This window comes from Ammospiza caudacuta, chromosome 3 (genome assembly GCF_027887145.1).
Source record: "Ammospiza caudacuta isolate bAmmCau1 chromosome 3, bAmmCau1.pri, whole genome shotgun sequence".
In the NCBI taxonomy this organism is placed as follows: domain Eukaryota; kingdom Metazoa; phylum Chordata; class Aves; order Passeriformes; family Passerellidae; genus Ammospiza; species Ammospiza caudacuta.
Genome location: NC_080595.1, coordinates 105,644,495 through 105,665,638, shown reverse-complemented (window position 1 = coordinate 105,665,638; position 21,144 = coordinate 105,644,495). Strand labels below are relative to the sequence as shown.

Below are 21,144 nucleotides of genomic sequence, written 5' to 3'. Positions count from 1 at the left end.
AGTGAAATGTAAGCATTTTTTTCAAAGCATTTCAAGGACAAGCTGTGGCAGTTTTCTATCATGGCTTTAGTAGCACTCAAGTGAGTGCTATATTACAGTGTTTTGAAATTTTTTATAGTTTAATAATTAATATAATTTTTAAACTTATTATAAAAGAGCTTTTGTATCTTTCTAAGAAACAGAATATGGAATTAAGGGAAATAGCTACACAGTAAAGTGTTAAAATTTGTCCAGTACCAGAAATCTGGTCAAGGCTCTTTTTGCATCAGTTCCATAGAAGTAAGCAAAGGCATATGTCCTGAAGCAAGGGAGGGCATGTATCCAGAGGTATCCTGTTTCAGACCAGCACAAAAACCAGTATGGTGCCACATGCTGACCCCCAGATCCCTGACAGCAGCAGCTGCAATTCTTCAAGGTGTATAATCTGTTTGCCTTCCTCTCTTATTTAGTAATTTTGGCAATTCTGACACCTGTTTCCCTTGAGAGCAAACCAGAGCATGGTTGGAGGCCAGGTTATGATTTCGCTTTCAGTCTTTCTCCCGGGAGCAAATCAGTGCAGAAAGGTGCCCTTTGGGTAATCTGGGTGCAGGAATATAATGGAGCACGGGGATTTTTGTATTCTCTTCCTGAACAACCATTTAAGAGCTAACAACAGTATAATTTTCTGCTACTATTTTCATATGCATATATATGTGTGTATATATATAGAGAGAGAGAGAGAGAGAGCATATATATCAGCGATCAGCATATATATATATATATATATATATATGTTCATTTTACATTTGTTATTGATAAAAAGCCAGATTACAGTCTCACTTAAAATAGATGTAGAGGAAAAACAACTCTGTTATCCAAAGATTTCTGCTGAAAAAGGACACAGCAAAGACATGTTAAAAAGAAATAACAGAGTAGGTTATAACCATTGGGATGTCAATATCCCTGTTTTTCTATGTTTTGCATCTGTTAGCAATGTCCCCTTCAGGCTCAATACTCAAAACAGCCTTCCACTGCTGTAGAACACTGTTGCAGAAAAATGGTTTATGTCATGTAAAACTTATATTGGGCCCTAAGATATAGTTTACAGGGATGTAAAATTGATCTCATTGCTGCTGTAGGAAAAGCTGGTGGTTTTGAATGATTGTTGCATACCTTCATGGTATGAAAATAAAAGATGCCAAAATCCAAGTTGTCCTTTAGGAAGTGCAGTAAGGGTGCTATCAAAGTGCCAGTGATACTATTTGACTTCAGCAAGTGCAAGAGGAAGCTCAGATTGACTTCAGCACATTATTGCTGTTGTAAGATAGGAAATAATAATAATTAAAAAAAAAGGAAGTCTGATAGCCCATTTATTCTTTAGAATTTGTATGACAAGTCATGAAACTGGAGTTGCAAGGATAGATTTGGTATAATTAATACAGGGTTTAGTCCTGGAGCATGTACTCCTGTTCATTTCTGAAATTTTCTGTATGAAGTGTGACTGCAGGATTGTAAACCCTTATTTCTAAGAATTTTCAGTATTTTGTTACACAAGAAGCTGGTTCTAGAGACACTATTTAAAAAGTATCAAATTAAAAGTCTCCATGACTGATGCTGTTGATGGAATTGAGACACATTCAATATTCAGGACTTTAGGAAATCACTGAGAAATTGATTGGTATGTTCCTTTTGCTGACTTATCTTTCTTCAGTAAAAAAGATGTTTACAGCAGTTTCTGTGCTAGCAATTGGTACATTATGCCTAAGTCCTCTTATATGTTAAAGTCCAGCTTCATGTATTTTAATTTTTCAGTTTCTATTGTTTTTTTTTTTTTTTTCTGTTGTTGTTATTTGCTTGGCATTTTTACTTGGTTGGTTTTGGGGTTTTTGTTTGGGAGTTTATTGCTTTACTTTGTTTTTTTGGTGGTGATGTGTTTGGATACACCTGTCTTTGCCTTCTGGAAAGCACATTATGGATCAAGGAAAATGAGAACTGGAGAATAGCTAAAGATAGGGATTAAAGGCATGAGCAGTGTTATAATTTAAAATTTTCAAATGACTCTGGACTAAATGTATTGATTTCCAAAACAATTGCTACAGTTTTCTATACCTTAATATTTGCACATATTAATAATGCACCATCTGATTGGCTTAGCAGCATGGATGGAACACATCAGTCTTCGAGGTGCAATATTCTCTCTGGAAGAGAATATATCCTTGGGATATCCTGCTCTTTTTGTCACCTCAGTTTTAACCTTTTCTATAACTTGATCTGAAAATGATGACCAGCTTGAAATCTATATAACTTGAAGGCTTTATCAGTAAAACCCAGCACAGTTATATTTCTCAGTGGCTGTGATGTTGAAACCTGGGGAAAATCAATTTTTTCTTTTGCTGAATGGTATATATGAAGCATTTAAAAAAGGTGAATGAGTGTGCTGAGGGCCTGTCATTCTCAAAGTACTTCCTTATGCTGCGTGTGTAGGTACATCTGCCTGTTAGCCCTGAGAGGCTGTGTGTGTTTGATGCATTGGATGTTGTGTCAGCAGGAAGGAGAAGAAGAAGAGATGAGGTCTATCAGAAAGAAAGTTGATAGCAAATGGTGTTTTGAACAGTGTGTATCCCCCCTGTGTAATATATTGTGGAAATAAGGATTCTGTCAAGTGATGCTTCTTTGTAACCTGGAGTGATACAGTAGGGATTATGCATGCTCAAGCCATTCAGGACTGGGTACATAGTTGTCTAGAAATGCTGTAAGAAGTGTCTTTGCCGTGAGAGACTTCGTTAGAGATGCAGTGGCAAGAAGTAGATTACTAGAAAAAAAACAAGAAGTGGTTTATTATTGCTTTTATTATCATTATTGGATTAGGTAGAAATGGGAACAAATATGTAATTTTTAATCCTGTTGTTATGGAGTTATCTTGTTTGGGTTTTTTTTGCAATTTAATTCCCTAATTTATCTTGTATTTAAGGATCAATTGTATTCATTAACTCATTTTCAAGCTTGCTCAAAACAGTTGTTGCAAAACCATAAAAAGTTGTTAATTAATTAGCATAGATAGGCAATGAGAAGTTGGCTAAAGGTTTAAAAGGTGTTGTCAGGAAGCCATAACAAATAAAACAGGAATGTAAAACCATCTGTAAGAAAGCCACAGAGCGAAGCCAGAGGAAGTTATTATAGTAGAATAAAGAACAAAATTCTTCTGACCTGTATACTCTCATTAAGTAGAGATCAAGAAATACAGCCCAAAAGGCAGGATAAAGTTAGCCTACCCTCTCAATGGATTGGCTTATGTGGCTGCTCTAGTTTGAAAGATTTCTGTAAAATCAGTGAAAACAAGCTGGTGCTCATTGCCAGAGGAGGATACTCTGGCTTCAGTCAATTTGATGTTTCCCTTCTTCCCCTGAAAAACATGGGGACTCAAATAAGGTTAAATAGCATGCTGCATTTTAGGAATCTCATGTGGTCTGGGAATTATATGCAATATAATTGTCTTCAGAGCTGCCAGCATATGCAAGGTTGGACTGTAGGTTTGGACTTTCTCTTTTTCCTCATGTGATTCTTCTAGCAGTGAAATGTAGCACAACTTTTTTAGTTTTGGGTGCAAAAAACCCCCCCCAAAAAAAAATTACCAAACACTCTACACACAAACCCCAAACCAAACCAATTTGAATGCTGTCTTGCAATGCTGATAAATCAGTGGGATTTTAGTTAGAATGGAAATTCTTTAAGAATGGAATATGCCTGGTTTTTATGTACTTTGTACAGGTGTTAAGCAGGAATGTCGCACAGTGTATTTCATTTCCTCGATTAAAATATTTCCCCTCTCTCAGTTCATCCTCCTTCACATTCCTGTTCCTTTCCCACATACACAGAGTTAACTAATAACAAGTTTATTTTACTTCATTGCTTTAAGAAAAATGAATGCTGTGGCCAACGGAATGAAGAAATTTGATAAGCAAAAATAAAAAAGGCAGGAAACACGGAAAACAAATTCCAGTGACCTAGGTAATATAAAATTGTTCAATGATAAGTACCAACATTAACAATTTCAGACATCTAAAAGTGTAAGATTAGCAATTTGAGAAGCATTTATCTGGATGATATAGAAAGTTATACATGAAACATAATGACCTCTCGGAAATTCATTCAGGATGCAGAGTTGCCTACTTAGGCAAAAAAGACAACTAGTTAATCATGTAAAATAAAACTAGACAGTAAATTAGTTTCCTGCATTCTGGAGTCCTAGCTGTGGAAAAAGAATATATTTCACTAATTAAAGAGTGAAAGTACTCTCAGCTTTTAGAAAGAGAATGCAAGGCAAGTGGGACTGATCCTGGCTTTGTGCAACAGCCCAAGTTGTTGGTCTGATACAATTTATGATTTTATCATTTAGGCAGCCTAGAGTAAGAGATCTTCAACTTTGATTATATTGATTATATACAGCATAATAGTTCATAATGAAGATTATCATGCGTAGTTTCAAAACCTAATTTTCTTGTATTCTTGGAGCCTCCAATGAAATTTAGCCTACATGAACATGCATGTTTTAATTTAAAAAAAGTCCTGGAAACTTCAAAATTGCAGTAAGAAGTTAACAATCCAATTAAATTTTTCAGGGGATCATTTTCTTGATTGTGCTGCAGGTATTTTAATTTTGTCATTATGTTTTTATACTTACTGATACAAGAGTGTGCATGCTAGATGCTTTATGTTATTTTAAAAATCTAGAGAAAGTGAAGATCACCTTGTTGCTTGGGCTAAGAATTGCATTTTATCTGAAGACTACATAATTTTACATAATGAAAGCTTTATACACAGTTCTGAAATAAGGTGGCAGTTTTTTACCTAACATATTTAAAATTATCAGTTTTTTTAAAGAAGAATTTCAATAAAGAATCTGTATTAGATTCTGTGTTAGAAAAATATATAATTTTATCTCTAATATCTTTAGTATTATCTCTAGTATGTTATTTCTAATAAATTTATCGCAGGCACCTTTCCTGTATCTGAGTCTGCCCCAAGACCAAGTCCTTACCCATGTAAATGGCATTTAGCTTTTAATGTAGGGGGCTGAGAGTCAGGTCCTCCTGTTCTTTATCTTTTGCATGAGCAAAATTGATTTCCATTAAACTGAATGAGAACAAGATGAAGTTCTGCATGGTTCCAATACCGTAGTTGTTTTTCGAAGTGCTATAGTTTTACAGGACTTCTGTTCTAAATTCAGTGTGCATGTTTGAGGAAGATTGTGATGTTTGGTCTCCTTTGATGTTGCACATCAGAAAAATATCTGCTGTCTTTCTTATTAAAAATAAGTTGAGAAAGCAAGTTATTTTTTTCAGTCTCTTACAGTTTATTACATTCTCTTAAACATCTTTATGTGAGAGTCAATGTCTCTATAATGCTTTTATATTGGGTTTGGAGTTCTTTAATTTCAAAAGGTCCTTGTTTGTGGGTGATATTTATTAGGAAACTCAGTGTGTGTACATGTGTGTGCACAAAGTGTGCATTTATTTATATCTGTAGAGTGAGGCAGAGGAAGACAGAGTCGCCTTTGTTCCATAAGATCTACTCCTTAAATTGTTTGCACTTTCAGAAATGCTAAGACCAAATATGGACACTCAGCTGTAAAGAGAAAATGTCCTGGAAAGGTTGGAACTAATGAAAAAGAGTAGGCTTAGTCTCTTAACAAAGTAATTTTTATCACCATCATGTCATAATCAGATAATGTGAGAGATTATTTCTAAGCAGAACTGGAATTAGTCATATCAAATCAGCCTAAAATGTGATTTTGTTTCTAAAATATTATTTCTCTTTTTATGTGCATTTCAGAAACATATGCAATAAATATTTAGACTCTTAATTTGCTACACATCAGTCTAAAAATTTGATTTGCTCTCATCATCAGAATTAATTTGCTTAATTGTTTTTCCTATCCCATCAATCTCAGTTTTGTACTAACTCAAACAATGACACCTTTTGCTGTTTGCACTTTAGTTCGATTTCTGTTCTAAGTTTATGAACAGTAATAGGCATCTGCTAGAATATTCATTAGCTTTGAATTGTGAGCTATGAAAAGGTGCTTTCTTTTACCTTAATGAAAGTTGCTCAGCGTGGGGTGGATCAGTAATGACATTTGATTTTAGCCATCCGGCGAATTTGCTTTTTATTTATTGACACATCTTGTCCAAACAGCTCCCTCGCAAGTTAGTGGCGTAATGAAAGAAAGAGTGCTGCAGAGGAGCGTGGAGCTTTCCTGGCAGGAGCCAGAACATCCCAATGGAGTCATTACTGAATATGAAATCAAGTATTATGAGAAAGTAAGTGCTAAGATTATCTGTAATGTGCAACAATGTGGTGTTTGCTTTATGCTGGCTTGCTGCATTGTGGAACAGTGTTAAAATCATCAGCTATCAACTACCTCGTCTCTCCAAAGTCAGTGATTTTGCTTGTTTTCAATAACTAGCTAAATCCTGCCACTATTATTGGTATCATATGTCTCAAATATTATATTGTGGCATACTAAAAATGAATTATACACTTGAAATTGCCTTTTTTTTTTTTTTTACTGTTAAGTTGTACTTGGATTTTTTTTTTACCATTAAATTCCTGTTTTTACATCTATTCTGCATTGTGTTTGAAGCTTGTTTCATTTCCTTCTGTACCAATGTAATTCTAGTCCTGAAATGATGTATCAAGTACAGCTCCTGACTGCATTTTGTACTTCCTTATGAGCTGGGCATCTTCTACTTGACATCTGAAAATTTTCAAAACACTTCCTAGACTTTTAGGAAATAACTATTCCTTATTTGTCCTTTTAAAAAGGACCAGGACTGTGAAATATATCTTTCACTTGTTCTCTCAACACAACAATGAATGGAAGGCTGCTTTTCAGTAGTAGATGAAGTGATCTCTGTTTCAGGTAGAGTGAAATTGCAATCTTACTGATGTCAGTCGGAGTTTTGCCATTCATTTCAGCGTGTCTAGGGCTTCATTCATGATAACTTTGAAGTACTGCAGAATAAAAAAACTCTGACAACCGTAAACTGGATGAAAGCAGAGTGAAGGCAGGTTGTGCAGCTCTGCGTTTGTCATGGGACTCAGACTAAGTTTGGCTCCTCCAGATACCCTGGGAAATTGTCTGCATAACATAAGAAACTCCTAATTTTTATAAAAGGTTCTGGGAAAAAAAAGAAATTGAATTACATTGAAAAAAAATTAATAAAGGGACTCCTTCGTGGTCACTCATGAAGACATTTCTGCAGGCAAGGTAACAGTACCCCTATATCAAAAAGAGCACGTCAGCTTGCTAGGTCATAGAGTTGGGTAAATTCAGCCCAGATTGAATGTAATGTCAAGTGTCATATTTCATTTTCAGTGCTGAATTACACAAATATACTTATCAAAAGATCTTTATATGATTTGGGAAAGGAATAAATTTTTTATTTGTTGAAGCTAACTTCCAGTTTAAATTATTCACTCTAATGATTCTTATAATAAAATCTAACAGATAGGTACAGCTAGCTAAAAAATTATTTGGAAGGAATTTTACTAATTTTAACAGATGATTTTTGTCCCTCGAGCATGTGTGTGTACATACACATCCAAATAAAGTCCAAGTATTTTTAAAATATTACATATTTAACAAAGGCAAAACTGTCCTCTGAACCAAAAAAATAAATAAATTGAGAACCAAAAAACTTGCATTTCGTTAATGTGCAGAGCAGTTTCTAATCTGTTCAAGTAAAATAAATAATTTAAATGGGTAATGCAAAATGACAAAAAAAATTACCAAGATACTCAGCTTTTTATATAATGATAGCTTTCAGAATCTAGCTTTTATTATTTTCCCTGTATACTCATTTTAAATAACCAGGAGAATTTCATTGCCAATTTTCTCTGTGTTTGCAAAAAGAAAAATTGATGTTAAAGGTTTGGGGGTTTTTTATTCTTTTTTTTTTTTTTTTTTTTGTTTTTTTTTTTGGTTTTTTTGGGTTTTTTTTAAGTGGAAGAACATCATCCAGTATTATACTTAGTACAGTGAAATTAATAAAATAGAATAAAAAGCTCATTCTAGCTGTCACAGATAAACTGGACTATATAACTTTAACTGAAGCAATTTTTGCACAAATACTAAAATGGTTGTTTTCCTTCCAAATAAATGCATTTCAGCTTTAAAATTGATTCACAGTCTTCTTGCTCAGAACGAGAGAGGTCATTTAAGTTTTGTTCTACCAGTTTAGAAGAGAAGAAAAATAAGAGGATTTGAACTTTCAGCTCCTTTTAGAGCCAAATTAAATCAAACATTTTTTGTCGTTCTGAAATACTCTGATAAGTGTTTTTTTTCACCTCTCACTTCTGGCTAGGGCTGGAATGGAAACGGCCTGAAATCTCCAAAGTAAGCCTGTCCTGTGAGATTTCTTGTGCAGGTTATTTTTATTTATTTGTTATTTATTTATTTTTGAATACAAGGACTGTTGGCAATACAAATAAGCCTCATTTATGCATCAAAACCCAAGCTGGAATTCCACTGTGGCTGGCAGTCCTGAACCTGACTGTTTATGGTTTCCTTACTCTTGTGTGTCATCTCTCAAGCATTCCTGTTCTTTCTCACATACCAACATACATTCTGCCACGGTCCTCACTTACAGATTATTTAAACTCTCTAGGAGAAGATAGGGAAAATTGTTGCAGGCCAAAACTGTGGGCTTGCTCAAGTAACAGACTGGGCAAGAACCAGGAGAAGCCCTTACTGAATCTGAGAAAAGAAATCATGTATGTTCTGTATAACCCTGTATTTCAGCAAAAGCCTTTGTTGCTTTACTGACTGTGACAGGGAAGGCTCTCCATCACTTTTAGCTGGTGAAATATTATTGAAATGAGTTACAGATTTATTCCTTCCCTCTGTATCCGTCTCATTAGCACTGCTGCGTTCAGCTCATGCTTCTCTGGTCATGTGGTGCATTCAGATGGTTGGTTAATTCATCTCTTCTGTCCTTCAAATCAGGGTTGCATCTGCCACCAAAAATCAACAGGGCTTCACATATCTGTGCTGAAACATAATCTGTGTCAGTAAATGTGATGAATAAGTATAGCTTTTTGAATACTCTAATGATCTGTGATACAGCTTTTGTACTATTTGAAAGTGAGTTATTACTCATAGGGTTTGTAATCTTACAGCTTCAAATTTGTGGAGACTCATACTGAGCTTCTTTCCCTGGGTTCCTCTTTATGCCTTAGAGCCTAAAACTGAGAAAAGACTAAAAACCAGAGATAAAAATCCGAATGAAAACTGAGCTAAGGACCTCAGAAATTATGCAAAATCCAGCCAATTAAACATTGGCGATATTGCATTTTTTAGAGGTGATATAAGGGTACGATGTCAAAGTAATGATGTCAGAGTTTTTCCATTCATTTCACAATGTCTATGACTTCATTCATTATAACTTTGAAGTACTCTAGAAATAAAAAAATTCTGACAGCTGTAAACTGAATTAATGCAGAATGAAGACAGGTTGTGCAGCCCTATGTTTGTCATGTTCTGACAATGAAAGAAAAATTTCCCTGTCCTTGAACTGTTTAGACCTCACAGATTCCCCTGGAAAGCTGTGGTTGAATTTTTCCTCATCAAAATTTCACAAAATTCAATCAGAGCCAAAAAAGCAATCTTTTTTTTTTTTTTTGATGTTTTCTGTTTTCTGAGTAACAACATGAACATCCCATTTGAATTTTATGTTACACTTAGAGCTCATCATTGCATTGACAATGTTTTGTAATACTCCACAGAGTATGCTTTATTTTTGTCGTTGGGGGAAGAGAGCATTCAGCAATTGAAATAAACTACCCAGGCTGGCTGTCAGTTGCTGTTGTGCAATCATGATAAAATCTGATCTGTAAATGTCATTTAATCTTTTTTCTTATTGTTTCCAGGATCAAAGGGAGAGGACCTATTCAACAGTGAAAACCAAGTCCACTTCAGCTTCTATTAACAACCTGAAGCCAGGAACAGTGTATGTTTTCCAGATCCGTGCTTTTACTGCTGCTGGTTATGGAAACTACAGCCCCAGACTGGATGTTGCCACATTGGAAGAAGCCACAGGTAAGGCTTTAGGTTTATAGGAAAATAGCACTTTCTGTAGAGGTAGTAAGTAAAGCAAGAAAGGAAGGTGTCATAAGCAATATAGTTATAATTAGAAAGAATTTGGTTCTACATGAAGGTGAATTTTTGTCATTGTCTTTTGAAGGATGAGCTTCCTTAACTTATTTTACCCTAGAAGTTAAAACTAGCCTTATAATTGGCTGGAGGAGATTTGTTACATATTAGATTCTTCTCTTTGCTCTCCTTCTAATACACAAAGACTTTTCTTTTTTTTTTAAATTCAAATGCATTCTTTTTTTTCCCCACAAAAGTGAGTAGTGGTGAGCTGAATAACTCAACTAGATTCTTCTGTAACTGGGGAGAGAAGGAAGGAGGAGATTTCAAGCCCCAAAGACTTATTCTGGCCACTTTTTTCCATTTGATTTTCTGAAAAAAAACCCCAACAACTTGGTAGTTTAGTTTATGTGTGTGTCTTCAGCTGTAATTCCATCTTTAGTGTATTTTGAATTCATTGGCAATTTAGTAAAGAAATAGGAATCTCAAAGATACTAAGTTATTTTCAGGTTCATATAAAAAGTTGTCAGCTGTGTAACCAAAAAAAAACTTCTTCCATCAGTGAGACCTGGTAGCCCTGAGCCACTTCACTGGAGCTGTGTCCCTGGCAGCTCCAGCACCCTGTTACAGACCCAAATTTGGTTACCCTCGTTTAGAGCATTTGCTTCACGTTGACCTTGACATCGGGTCAGCCGCATTGGGAGCTGGAAATGCAGGGATGCATAGGCTGTGAATTCAAAGGGTATGGATGCCATACACTCTTTGGACCCTGTGCAGTGGTCTATCTAAGAGTGTGTGCAGACAGTGAATTTAAGGGTATGGATGCCATACCCTCTTTGGACCCTGTGCAGCAGTCTCTCTAAGAGTGTGTGCAGACACACATTATTGCATCTCATTAATTGCATCCAGGTGTCGCCTGAACAACTTGTGGTTATTCTTAATATACAGTGGTTAATATACAGTGATTCCACCTTAGTTCCACGCAGAATATAAAAACTATAAATAATGAATAATACCCCATATCTAATAGACATAATTGAAACAGTAATTATCATAATAGCAGCAGTAAGCTGTTATTACTAATATTATTAGATCTGTGTCTAATAGCATACTTCCCATCTGTAGAAAGAGTCAGTAACAGAATCACCATTTTGCAGAAAGAGAACCTGAGGTACAGCCAGAAGTAATTTCTTATTTTGAATAGTTTTCTGGAAAACAAATTAGAAGTCTGTCATAATAAGTTTCTGCTAATTAGATAATTTATTGTCCATAGTGGTTTAAAATTATTAAAATATTTCCCCAACATTTCTTTAATTATCTGAGTATTTTTTACATACTGAATGTAAGCAGACTGGTAGCTGCTAAGATTAGCAAAGATGATTTCAAAGATAAACAGTTTTGACTGGAGTTTGGTCAACATATGGGAGATTAGAAAATCCTATAATAAATGCATCACTGACCACTCTCCTGTACTCCTTTTCTGACTCAGATGATGAAAAAATGCATATAAACCGCAGAGATTCTTGGCCAGGATGCACAGCAGGTTTCTTTTGTCACAGGCCAGCTATATGCTTTGAGATGCCATGAAAAATATCCTCTGTTTTCATTAAAGAAGATTCTAAAAGTAGCATATTTTCCATTATCTTGAGACAACATTATAAAATATAATTCCCAGCAAACATCCAAGATATCCCATATAGGGTTTTCAGAAATAATTAAAATGTTGGTAAAATATAGCAAATTCCATTAAGCTCTTCTAAAATTGTTTTACATTAAAGTATTAGTTTCTTATATTTTATTTATAATTTTATCAAAACTTACAGACTCATCAAATTTGTCTATTGTTAGCATTCAAAAGGAAGACCTTTATTGGATTGTTTTTGGGAAATATACCTCAAGGGACATACCATGCAGGTGAACCCTAAACCGTCTTATGCTACAGTTTAGAGGCTTTGGCTTCTTCTCATTATTCTGTGGATTTCTGAATTCAGCTTTTAAAAATGTCAAAGTATTTCAAGAAAAAAATACACACATGTATACATTTGTGTAAGAATATATATAATGACCACCACATTCAGTCATGTTGCCTACGTGGATTTGTCCTGGCACTTCCTCTGGTTGGCTCTGTTTGGTTGGTGTTAATTAGGTAGATTTTTGAATAATGTGCTGTTTTCTGAATCGTGATAGAAACTGTATAGCCACTTTTCAATATTTGAGGAACTATTATATCCATTATATTAATACTATCTGATATATGAAATATACATATATTATACCTGTATTGGATCATATCATACATGTTGGGTATTGCACAGATATTTATGGAAAAATTTTAAAATTATGAAGTAAGTATGCTTTATAAAGGCAGACCATTTCTATTCTACACTGTTCAATCAATGGCTTCTAGTTGTATTTTTTTGTTGGCTGGTTATTAGAAACAGAAGTCCCTCTGGAAAAACACACAAATGTATAAAATATCACTGAAGTGCCAATTCTATCTCCTGGTTCACTGACATATTTAGAAGTCAAGTTAAGTGGTTTGTAGCCAGTGGACCTAAAGGCAATCCTCTGCTTTTTGTAATGGAAGCTGATCTTTCCACTTACAGAATCACAGAATCAATTAGGTTGGAAAAGACCTCTGAGGTCATCGAGTCCAATCTTTGACTTCTTTACGGCTCTTACTGTTAAAGTAGAAGCACTTGACAAAACCTGGCATGAAGACTTTGCTTTTTCCTTTTTCCATGAATCAGAGTAAATCGGACAAGATTGAAGCATTGTGCATACGTAAAATTGATCTCCAAAGTCTGAAATACCAATACTACAAATTCTACAAGTTTTTGTAGAAGGCATAAAGCTCATACTTAAGAAATACTTAAGAAAGTAATATTTGGCATGCATGGATCCACTTATCATTGAAGTTGGTGAACTTGGCCAAGAATTCTTTTCCAGAAATTGTGCATTTAAAGTTGCTTGCATGAGAAAAGGTTGTTGGAATATCAGCACAGCGTTTCAGCTGATAGCCTTTTTTAAATCCTCCAGGGTGTTTAGATATGCATTCCCATCCCTCTAACCATGTATTTAAAAGTTGGTTTAAATTTAACTCCTTTAAATTAAGCATTGTGCATTGGATAGCTCAGATCAGGTGTCAGCTGCAGCTGAATGCCCAAGTACCAGCTCCCTGTGTTGCCCCCTGAGCCTGAGCACAGCTTAAACAGAGGTAAGAACTCCCCTGTCCTGGTGCTCATTCCCCATCATCGCTGTTGTGGCATCACCTGTGACAGGTAGCCATGCATGCACCCTCTGAAAAGACCTTCTGCATCCCAAAATCATTCCTCTAAGAACACTCTAGCATCTTTGTTTCTGCCAAGCCACAGGGATCATTCCAGAATCTGTGCTCTGATTCACCCTTACACCAGCAGACTGAGTTCATCACACAGGAGAAGCAGCAGAGTACCTGAACAAGGCAGATGTCTTACACTGCTGTCACTGAATTTACACCAGACCGTGCCCACAATCAGCCCCCTCCCCTCTTTTTTTTAAAGATATGAAAATAAATCATACATTGCATCCCACCTGGCCTACCACTTGGCCAGTGTACCATATCCCCAACATTTTCCAGAGCCCAAAAAACATCGTCTGCTTGCTTCCAGAATGTGCCAGTACCCAAAATCTGTGAGCCACTTACATAGAGCAACCCACTCACATATGTCAGCCTCTGTGCACTTCTCTTGGCTACTGGAATAGGTGACAGGCAGGGCTGGGGATTTTTCCAAACTTTTTTGGATGGATGAAGCTTCACACCCTGGCCAGGATGCTGCCTCTTCTTCACTTCCAAGTGAGGTTTGCAGTGAAGTTCAAAGAGAGATGGAAATAGTTTAGGGAAATGCTGTATTTTACAGAAATTTAACATCCCTTGGGATTGCCTGTTTTGATGACCTAGATAAGTTGCAGAACTGAGTTGTATGACTTACGCCTCTATGCTCTTACACAAGACAGTCACCACTAATTTCTTAAAAGCGGCATGAGTGGAATATAGGCAAGTCTGCAGCAGCATCCTACTGACCTGTGTATCTCAGAAAGTTACAGTTACTTAAAGATAAGCATTCTTTTTTAGTTCAAGAGTTATAGGAATAGTGTGATTTTCCTCATGTGCATTAGAGAGAATATAGAAAAATTACAAGTTTCTTCAGGCAATAAAATTAGAGGGGTGTGTGTATGATGTGTGTGTAATTTCCCTCCAGTGCAGAGTATTCTAAATCTGTGTAGTGCAACAAGGGGTTTGTTATTTTGGGGGAAACAGTTGGTACAGGTCAGTGTCAGTGAAAAAATAAATCATGTTGATTGGCTTACTTCTCCCAAGAAAATTCTGGGTTATTTGTTTCTATGGGAACCTCTGAAGTCTGTAACAGGAGCCCAGTTCTGTGGAGTTCATAAAACCTGGTATAGGCATTCCAGTTCAGTTATAGTACCACACTAAACCATTTTAGCATACTGTTAATTTAGTTAATCAGATATCAATTTGGTTTCCTTTTTTCCTTCTCTTTCATCTGTTGGCGGCATTTCAGTCATGGGACAGTTTACACGGCCCCAGGCCTGCTGGAGACAGATGGGGTTCACCTATCTTAAAAGGGGAAAAGGATTCTAACCCATGAGTTTGCAGGGCTGATTGACAGGACTTTAAACTAGGTTTGAAAGGGGAGGAGGGTAAGACCAGGCTTGCTAGAGGTGAGTCCAGGGGTGGCATGCCAGTGTTGGGGGTGAAATCAACCCAACTGAAGTACATCTACACCAATGCACACTGTATGGGTAGCAAACTGTGAAGGGATGGAAGGAAATATTATAGGCACAGAAACAGCCTGCCCCTGTGTGCTGAAAGGTGAGCCAGTGGGGAAGAAAAATGACATGGCTGAATAGGGAGCTTTCACTGCAACTCAGGGAAAAAAGTTCATGATCTTTGGAAGAAAGGGGCAGGCAACTCAGGAAGCATATAAGGATGTTATTAGGTCATGTAGAGAGAAAACTGGGAAGGTCAGAGTTCAGCTGGAACTCAATCTGGCCACTGTTGTGAAATAGAATAAGTGTTTTTATAGATAAACTAACCACAAAAAAGGGTCAAGGAAAATATCCATCCTTTTCTTGATGTGGAGGAGTGTAGCCAAGGATGAGGAAAAGGCTGAGGTGACAGATGACTGCAGATTGGCCAATGTGACACCCATCTACGAGAAGGGCTGGAAGCAGGGTCTGGAGACCTTGGTGCCAGGGAAGTCATGGATCAAATAATTTTGAGTGTGATCAAATGGCACATACAGGACAGCAAATGGATCAGGTACAGCCAGCTTGGGCTTCAGAAAGGCAGGTCTTGCTAGATCAATCTGATCTCCTTTTATTACCAAGTTACCTGCTTAGGGGATGTAGTCCACCTGGACTTCAGTAAAGCCTTCAATACTGACTCCCACAGCATTCTTCTGGAGACGCTGGCAGCCCATGGCTTAGACAGGTGCACTCTTTGCTGGTTAAAAAATGGCTGGATCGCCAGGCCCAGAGGGTGGTAGTGAATGGTGCTGCATCCAGCAGGTGGGTGGTCACTAGAGGGGTTCCCCTAAACTCAGTAGTCAGGCTAGTCCTGTTTAATATTACAATTGATGATTTGGACTCCCTCAGTAAGCTCTCAGGCAACACTAAATCAGACCAGAGTGTTCTGCTGGAGGATAGGAAAGTTCTGTAGAGGGATCTGGACAGTCTGGATGGATGGGCCAAAGAATACTGTGTGATGTTTGTAAGGTAAAGTGTTGAGTCCTGCAATTGCGTCATAACAACCTCATGCAACACTGCAGGTCAGAGGAAGAGTAGCTGGAAAGTGGCCCAGTGAAAAAGGACCTGGAGATGCTGATCAACAGCTGTCTGAGCATGAATCAGTGTGTGCCCAGGTGGCAAAGAAGGCCAAGGGCATCCTGGCCTTTTTCAGGAATACTGTGACCAGCAGGATTAGGATAGTGATCATTGCTCTGTATTTGGCACTGGTGAGCCCACACTGAGTTCTGTATCCCTCTGGGCCCCTCACTTTGGAAAAGACATTGATTTGCTGGAGCATGTCCAGAGAAGGGAACAGAATTTTCAGCAGCACAAGTCTGATGAGGAGAAACTGAGGGAGCTGGGGTTGTTTAGCTTGGAGAAATGGAGGCTCAGGGAGGAGCCACTCTCTAAAAGTACCTGAATGGGGCTTGTTGTAAGGTGAGTGCCAGTCTCTTCTCAAGGACGAGACAGAGCCTCAAGATGCACCAGGGGATATCAGGAAGAATTTTGTCACTAAACAGATGTTCAGTCATTAGAATGGGCCACTCAGGGAGGTGTTCCAAGTGCCACTGTAAGCAGCATTTACTGCTGTGGTTTAGTTGATATGGTGGTATTCATTCAAAGGTTGGACTTGATGATCTTGGAGGTCTTTTACAACCTAAGTGATTCTATGATTCTGTGATTCCAGCTGACTCTCACTTACACAGTCCCTCATGTCTCATCCTCTATTCATCTTCTGGTTCAGATCCTCACTGTTAGAAAGCACTGCATCTCCAGAGCTCAGGAGAGCTGTGCTTACTTAATGTATCTGAGTACATGGCCACCCTTATTAGATGTCAGGCAAGCAATGTTTTTAACAAGCTTCAAGGTTTCTCAGGCTAAGTATTACATCCTCAGTTTACATTAATGTGACATGTATACATTTACATATATTAATAGAATTGTCATATCTGAATAAAAAGAGCAATAATGTGGGGATATTTTAGCATGTAAATTCTCTGAAGCATGGAGAATTCTATTTTGTATTAATGTGGAAGCACCTTTTTGTTGCTAACAGAAACAAATGGTAAGTAATAATAGCCATTTGCAGTGATTAATAGCAGTAAGAGATTGAAATATGCTACCTAGGAAATCTGTGTTAATAGTGTTTCAGCACAAACATTTTTCTTAAAGACAGTATTTCCTTGGAAGCCCTCATATCAATGGGTTTTAGAGGGGAGGCTAGGAGCAGAGTTAGGGATTGCTCTCCTACTGTCCCTCCTTCAGGGATATGCAGGACTTCCCTTTTAGGAGGGAGTCAAAACAGATGCAGCAAAGGAGTAGTAGGGAGTGGAAGTGGCTGATGTAGTGGTGCTGGCTGTCAGGTAATGGCTGTACCACTTTGGCCAAGATAATTCCAGCTTGGCTTCTTTCTATTCAATGTAGACAGTCGTTAACTCATACAGCATTAAGTTGAATTTCCAATAGAGGCCCTTCTTTAGACTAACTTAATCAATGTAAATGTTTCAGACAAAGGCAGTCTACAACAGTAGACAGTCTACAATTCATGATGATTGACTTAAATTTTTGAAGTCCCTCAGTAGGGATTAATTTTTAACTAATCTCAACTCTGTGCTCTGTTTGCAGCCACAGCTGTTTCCAGTGAACAGAATCCTGTTATTATCATAGCTGTGGTTGCTGTGGCAGGAACAATCATCCTGGTCTTCATGGTGTTTGGATTCATCATCGGACGAAGGTATTGCATCTTTGATGGACGTAAGCACATCTGACGCCACTCTTGTGAACTCTTGAGACATAAATAGAACCTGGGATAGTAATTTGCAAAACTGAAACAGAAAAATTCTTAGTAAGGACAGTTTTCATTTAAATCCCGTTATCAATTATACGGTTTGTCCTCTTACTTTGGCAAGATACTTGTATCAAGATGTTCTTTTTGTCCTGCGTAAATGTGCTGTAAAAGGAACCCCTAGCAGGTTCTTTACCTCTACTCCTCAAAGTCTCTCTTTCTGTTCAGTTTTCTCACATGGAGAAGTCTGACACTTTATCTGATCAGCCTTTAAATGACTTTACATTCAAAAAAAAAGAGACACAGCAGTAAGTTTAAGAATAACCTCATGTAAAACAGTGTTCTACTTTCAAGTTCTTTAATCCTCTGTTTTATCTGTAGAAGCCTTTCACCAGAACTAGAATTTTTTCTCCAAGACCTGTCCCGACTGGTATTCGATACAAAAGCCTTTTGATTGCAACTGTTCATGATTTATTTAAAACTCTGCTGTCAATAGAATTATAGGTGAAAGTTTCAAAGGGCCTACATCAGTTAGGTGCTCAGTGCCTGAAAATCCCAGCCTGCAGAACTGATTTTGTCAGGACTTTAGATGTGATAAGTAAATCATTATTTACTAGTAAAACTGGCATTTTCTTTTCTTTTCAGGCATTGTGGCTATAGCAAAGCGGATCAAGAAGGGGATGAAGAACTTTACTTTCATTGTAAGTGTTTTGCTTTTTTTCCCGCCTTTCAAAAATTCCAAAATTCAATAGTGTAGACAATACTAAACCAAGACTCCATGAAAGATAATGCCATAGGAAATTCAAAAATGCTGTGTAAATAGCAGGTGGGAAGTTAAACATTGTAAAAATGTGAGCTACAAAAAACGCAGATTAAAGTCAACATTGCTCACACAGATGGTTTTATTTCTATATATATCTATGATACACTGTTGTTTTCATTCTGCATATTTTGTTTTCTTTTGGTTGCTTTGAATACATATTTCACGTTGTCCTAATGATCCCTCTGAGGTGCAGCATTCAAGAGACCTTTGCCTAAGTGACTTTTTGATCTTTACCTCAGGCAAACTTCAGATGAAGAAAGTTTGAGTCACTGCATCACCCTAAAATGAAGCTGTTCTGCTCAAAAGCTCTGTGCTGCTACTGCGAATACAGTAGCACCATCAATATTTACAAAACATAATGTCCTTTAAAATAGAATATTTAATATGAAATAAAGGTCAGCCACTTCATTACTCTTGTGCGATGTACAATCACTTGCTTAGCTAAGAATAGTACCTAAAGCCTCTCTTGTTAAAATCGCATCTGCCATTTCAACTTAAACTAGAAACCTGGGAAAACTCAATAAAACACATCCTTCTTGTATTCATGACAATTGAAAATGTAAGGGGAGAGGAATGTTTTAATCTGTTTTAGAATTAGTCATTAACTCAGGAAGAGTGTTAAACTAAGTTGCAAAATTATTTTGAGCAACCATAATTGAAAAAAATCACAGAATTAAACTGAACATAAATTCTGATGCAGAACAATGCCAGTCTTTCCAGTCTTCTCCCATATCTGGTCACTCTCATATTAGTACGTTATTTAGTCATGCTATGCTGTATTTAGCCTTTGTTGTCTACCAATAATTGCAGTAGTATCTTAAATCCATCAGATTATTATTTTTTTATGAAAGCTATAGGGATTGTTTTAAGTACGTTAAAATCATGAGCTATTATCTAGCAGTAATGTCATATAGAAAATTATGTAGCCACTAGTCATAAATTCTAAGCATTTTCTCAATGCATTCCTCTTTAAATGAATAGTTCTAGCCAAAGCTCCACTCAAAATCAGATCAAGGTTCTGTTTTACCTTTCTTCCCTGAAAAAAACAGCTGGAAATTGATCACAATTCCTAAGTTTGGGTGTGTGGCTATCTAAATTGTTTAAATGCAGTGAGTGTCTAAGTAGTGACATCATGGCAGCTTTAGTCAATCAATTCGTAAACTGCACCAGAAAGGTGGAAAGTATTAATGAGATTAGAATTATGTATCATGCACTTTGCAGTGCAGCTGAATTAAAAGAATTTGTCAAAAATCTCATTTTACTTAAATGATGCTCTTCTGAGAGTGACGGATTTGAAATTTGCCTCTCATAATGCATTATAAGCTTTTCACGTCTCCAGAAGAGCTACTGCTTTTACTTTTAAAATCCCTGTTATGTCCTTGAAGGAAAAGATCAGCTATGTATTCTTGTTTTTCAGTTTATAAACAAAAGGGATACACTAACTAAATAATTTATCTCTATTGTTGGCAACATTTTTTCTTTTTTATTTCAGTAAAAGTGTAAATTAATTAATTTGAAAGCTGCTACTTAATAATTGATAGTTGATCCAGAAATGGTGAAATTTTATAAGTGTTCCTTTTCCTCCTTTTAGTTTCAAGAAATCTGATTATCTAGCAAATTAGCCTGATTATTGAGCATACATAGTGTTTCTTAAATCATGGCACCAGATAAAAGTCACTTCTTGCCAAACTAGTTTTCTTTCATCTGTTGATTGTAGGTGTAGCATTTAATTTCCTTTGATAGCCATGTACAGAGTGAGATGGAGCCCAATGCTGTGGTCACCAGCTTGGTCACAGAGCTGTGCACACCAGTTTGGTGGCCTTTTGCTCTGTAATATCTAGACAACATTCTTCTGCACTGAGGTACCAGACTGGATTTTCAGAAATGTAACTTACAACAAGCACTTACTGAAAAAAACAACTTGCAAACATTTTTTAAAGCAGATTTTTAAGCAGTGCTTTTAATGGACCATCATATATTTCATTTCAGTTGCCTTCATCTCTATTTGACCTCAAGTGCTACACTTGAAGATACAAGTACAATGGAGGAGTTTAGTCAAGCAATTCAGATTTATATTTGGTTTCCTCCTCCCTTTTCATCTAACAACGTCTGCACATGCAGGCCAGCATTATTTCACGTTGCTATGCCAGGATAGCCTTGGCCTGTCAAAATGTTTTATGACAGCTTGAACAAAGACCCGTCAGAGGCCCACTTGAGATTCACAAGGTTACTTCCAGTCCAGGCCCTTTATCACAAACACAGGAGGATGTCTCCTTCTCCATCTCCTTGCCTTAAAGCACTACTACCAGAGGTCAACCTACTGCTTAATTCTCATTTTGTCCAGTCTCTTTTGGTTTTAAGAAATAAATATTTATAATTAAAAAAAATATCAGCATTCAAATTTCCAATACAGCTAAAAGAACAAATAATTTAAGTACATTATGTGACAGATAACAACATCTGGGCAACATTTCAAATAATTTCCCTGGATGTCAATTCATTATATTACTGAAACAATTTCTCTAGGTTTGTTTTTATTTTTCTTATGGTTTGTGGATTTAGGTCATTAATACCATCTAAAACATAAATACACATTATTACTAAGCTGTT

At 36.7% G+C, this 21,144-nt stretch overlaps 1 protein-coding gene across 1 annotated transcript in view; it reads left to right on the top strand.

Annotated features, from left to right (window-relative positions):
* LOC131555478 (ephrin type-A receptor 7) overlaps positions 1-21,144 on the top strand; it is a 141,557-nt gene that overhangs the window by 100,703 nt on the left and 19,710 nt on the right. Inside the window, exons 4-7 of the mRNA XM_058801516.1 lie at positions 6,175-6,299; positions 9,910-10,078; positions 17,552-17,660; positions 18,357-18,412. Coding sequence (XP_058657499.1) covers positions 6,175-6,299; positions 9,910-10,078; positions 17,552-17,660; positions 18,357-18,412 — 459 coding nt within the window. The remainder of the gene's footprint in view (positions 1-6,174; positions 6,300-9,909; positions 10,079-17,551; positions 17,661-18,356; positions 18,413-21,144) is intronic.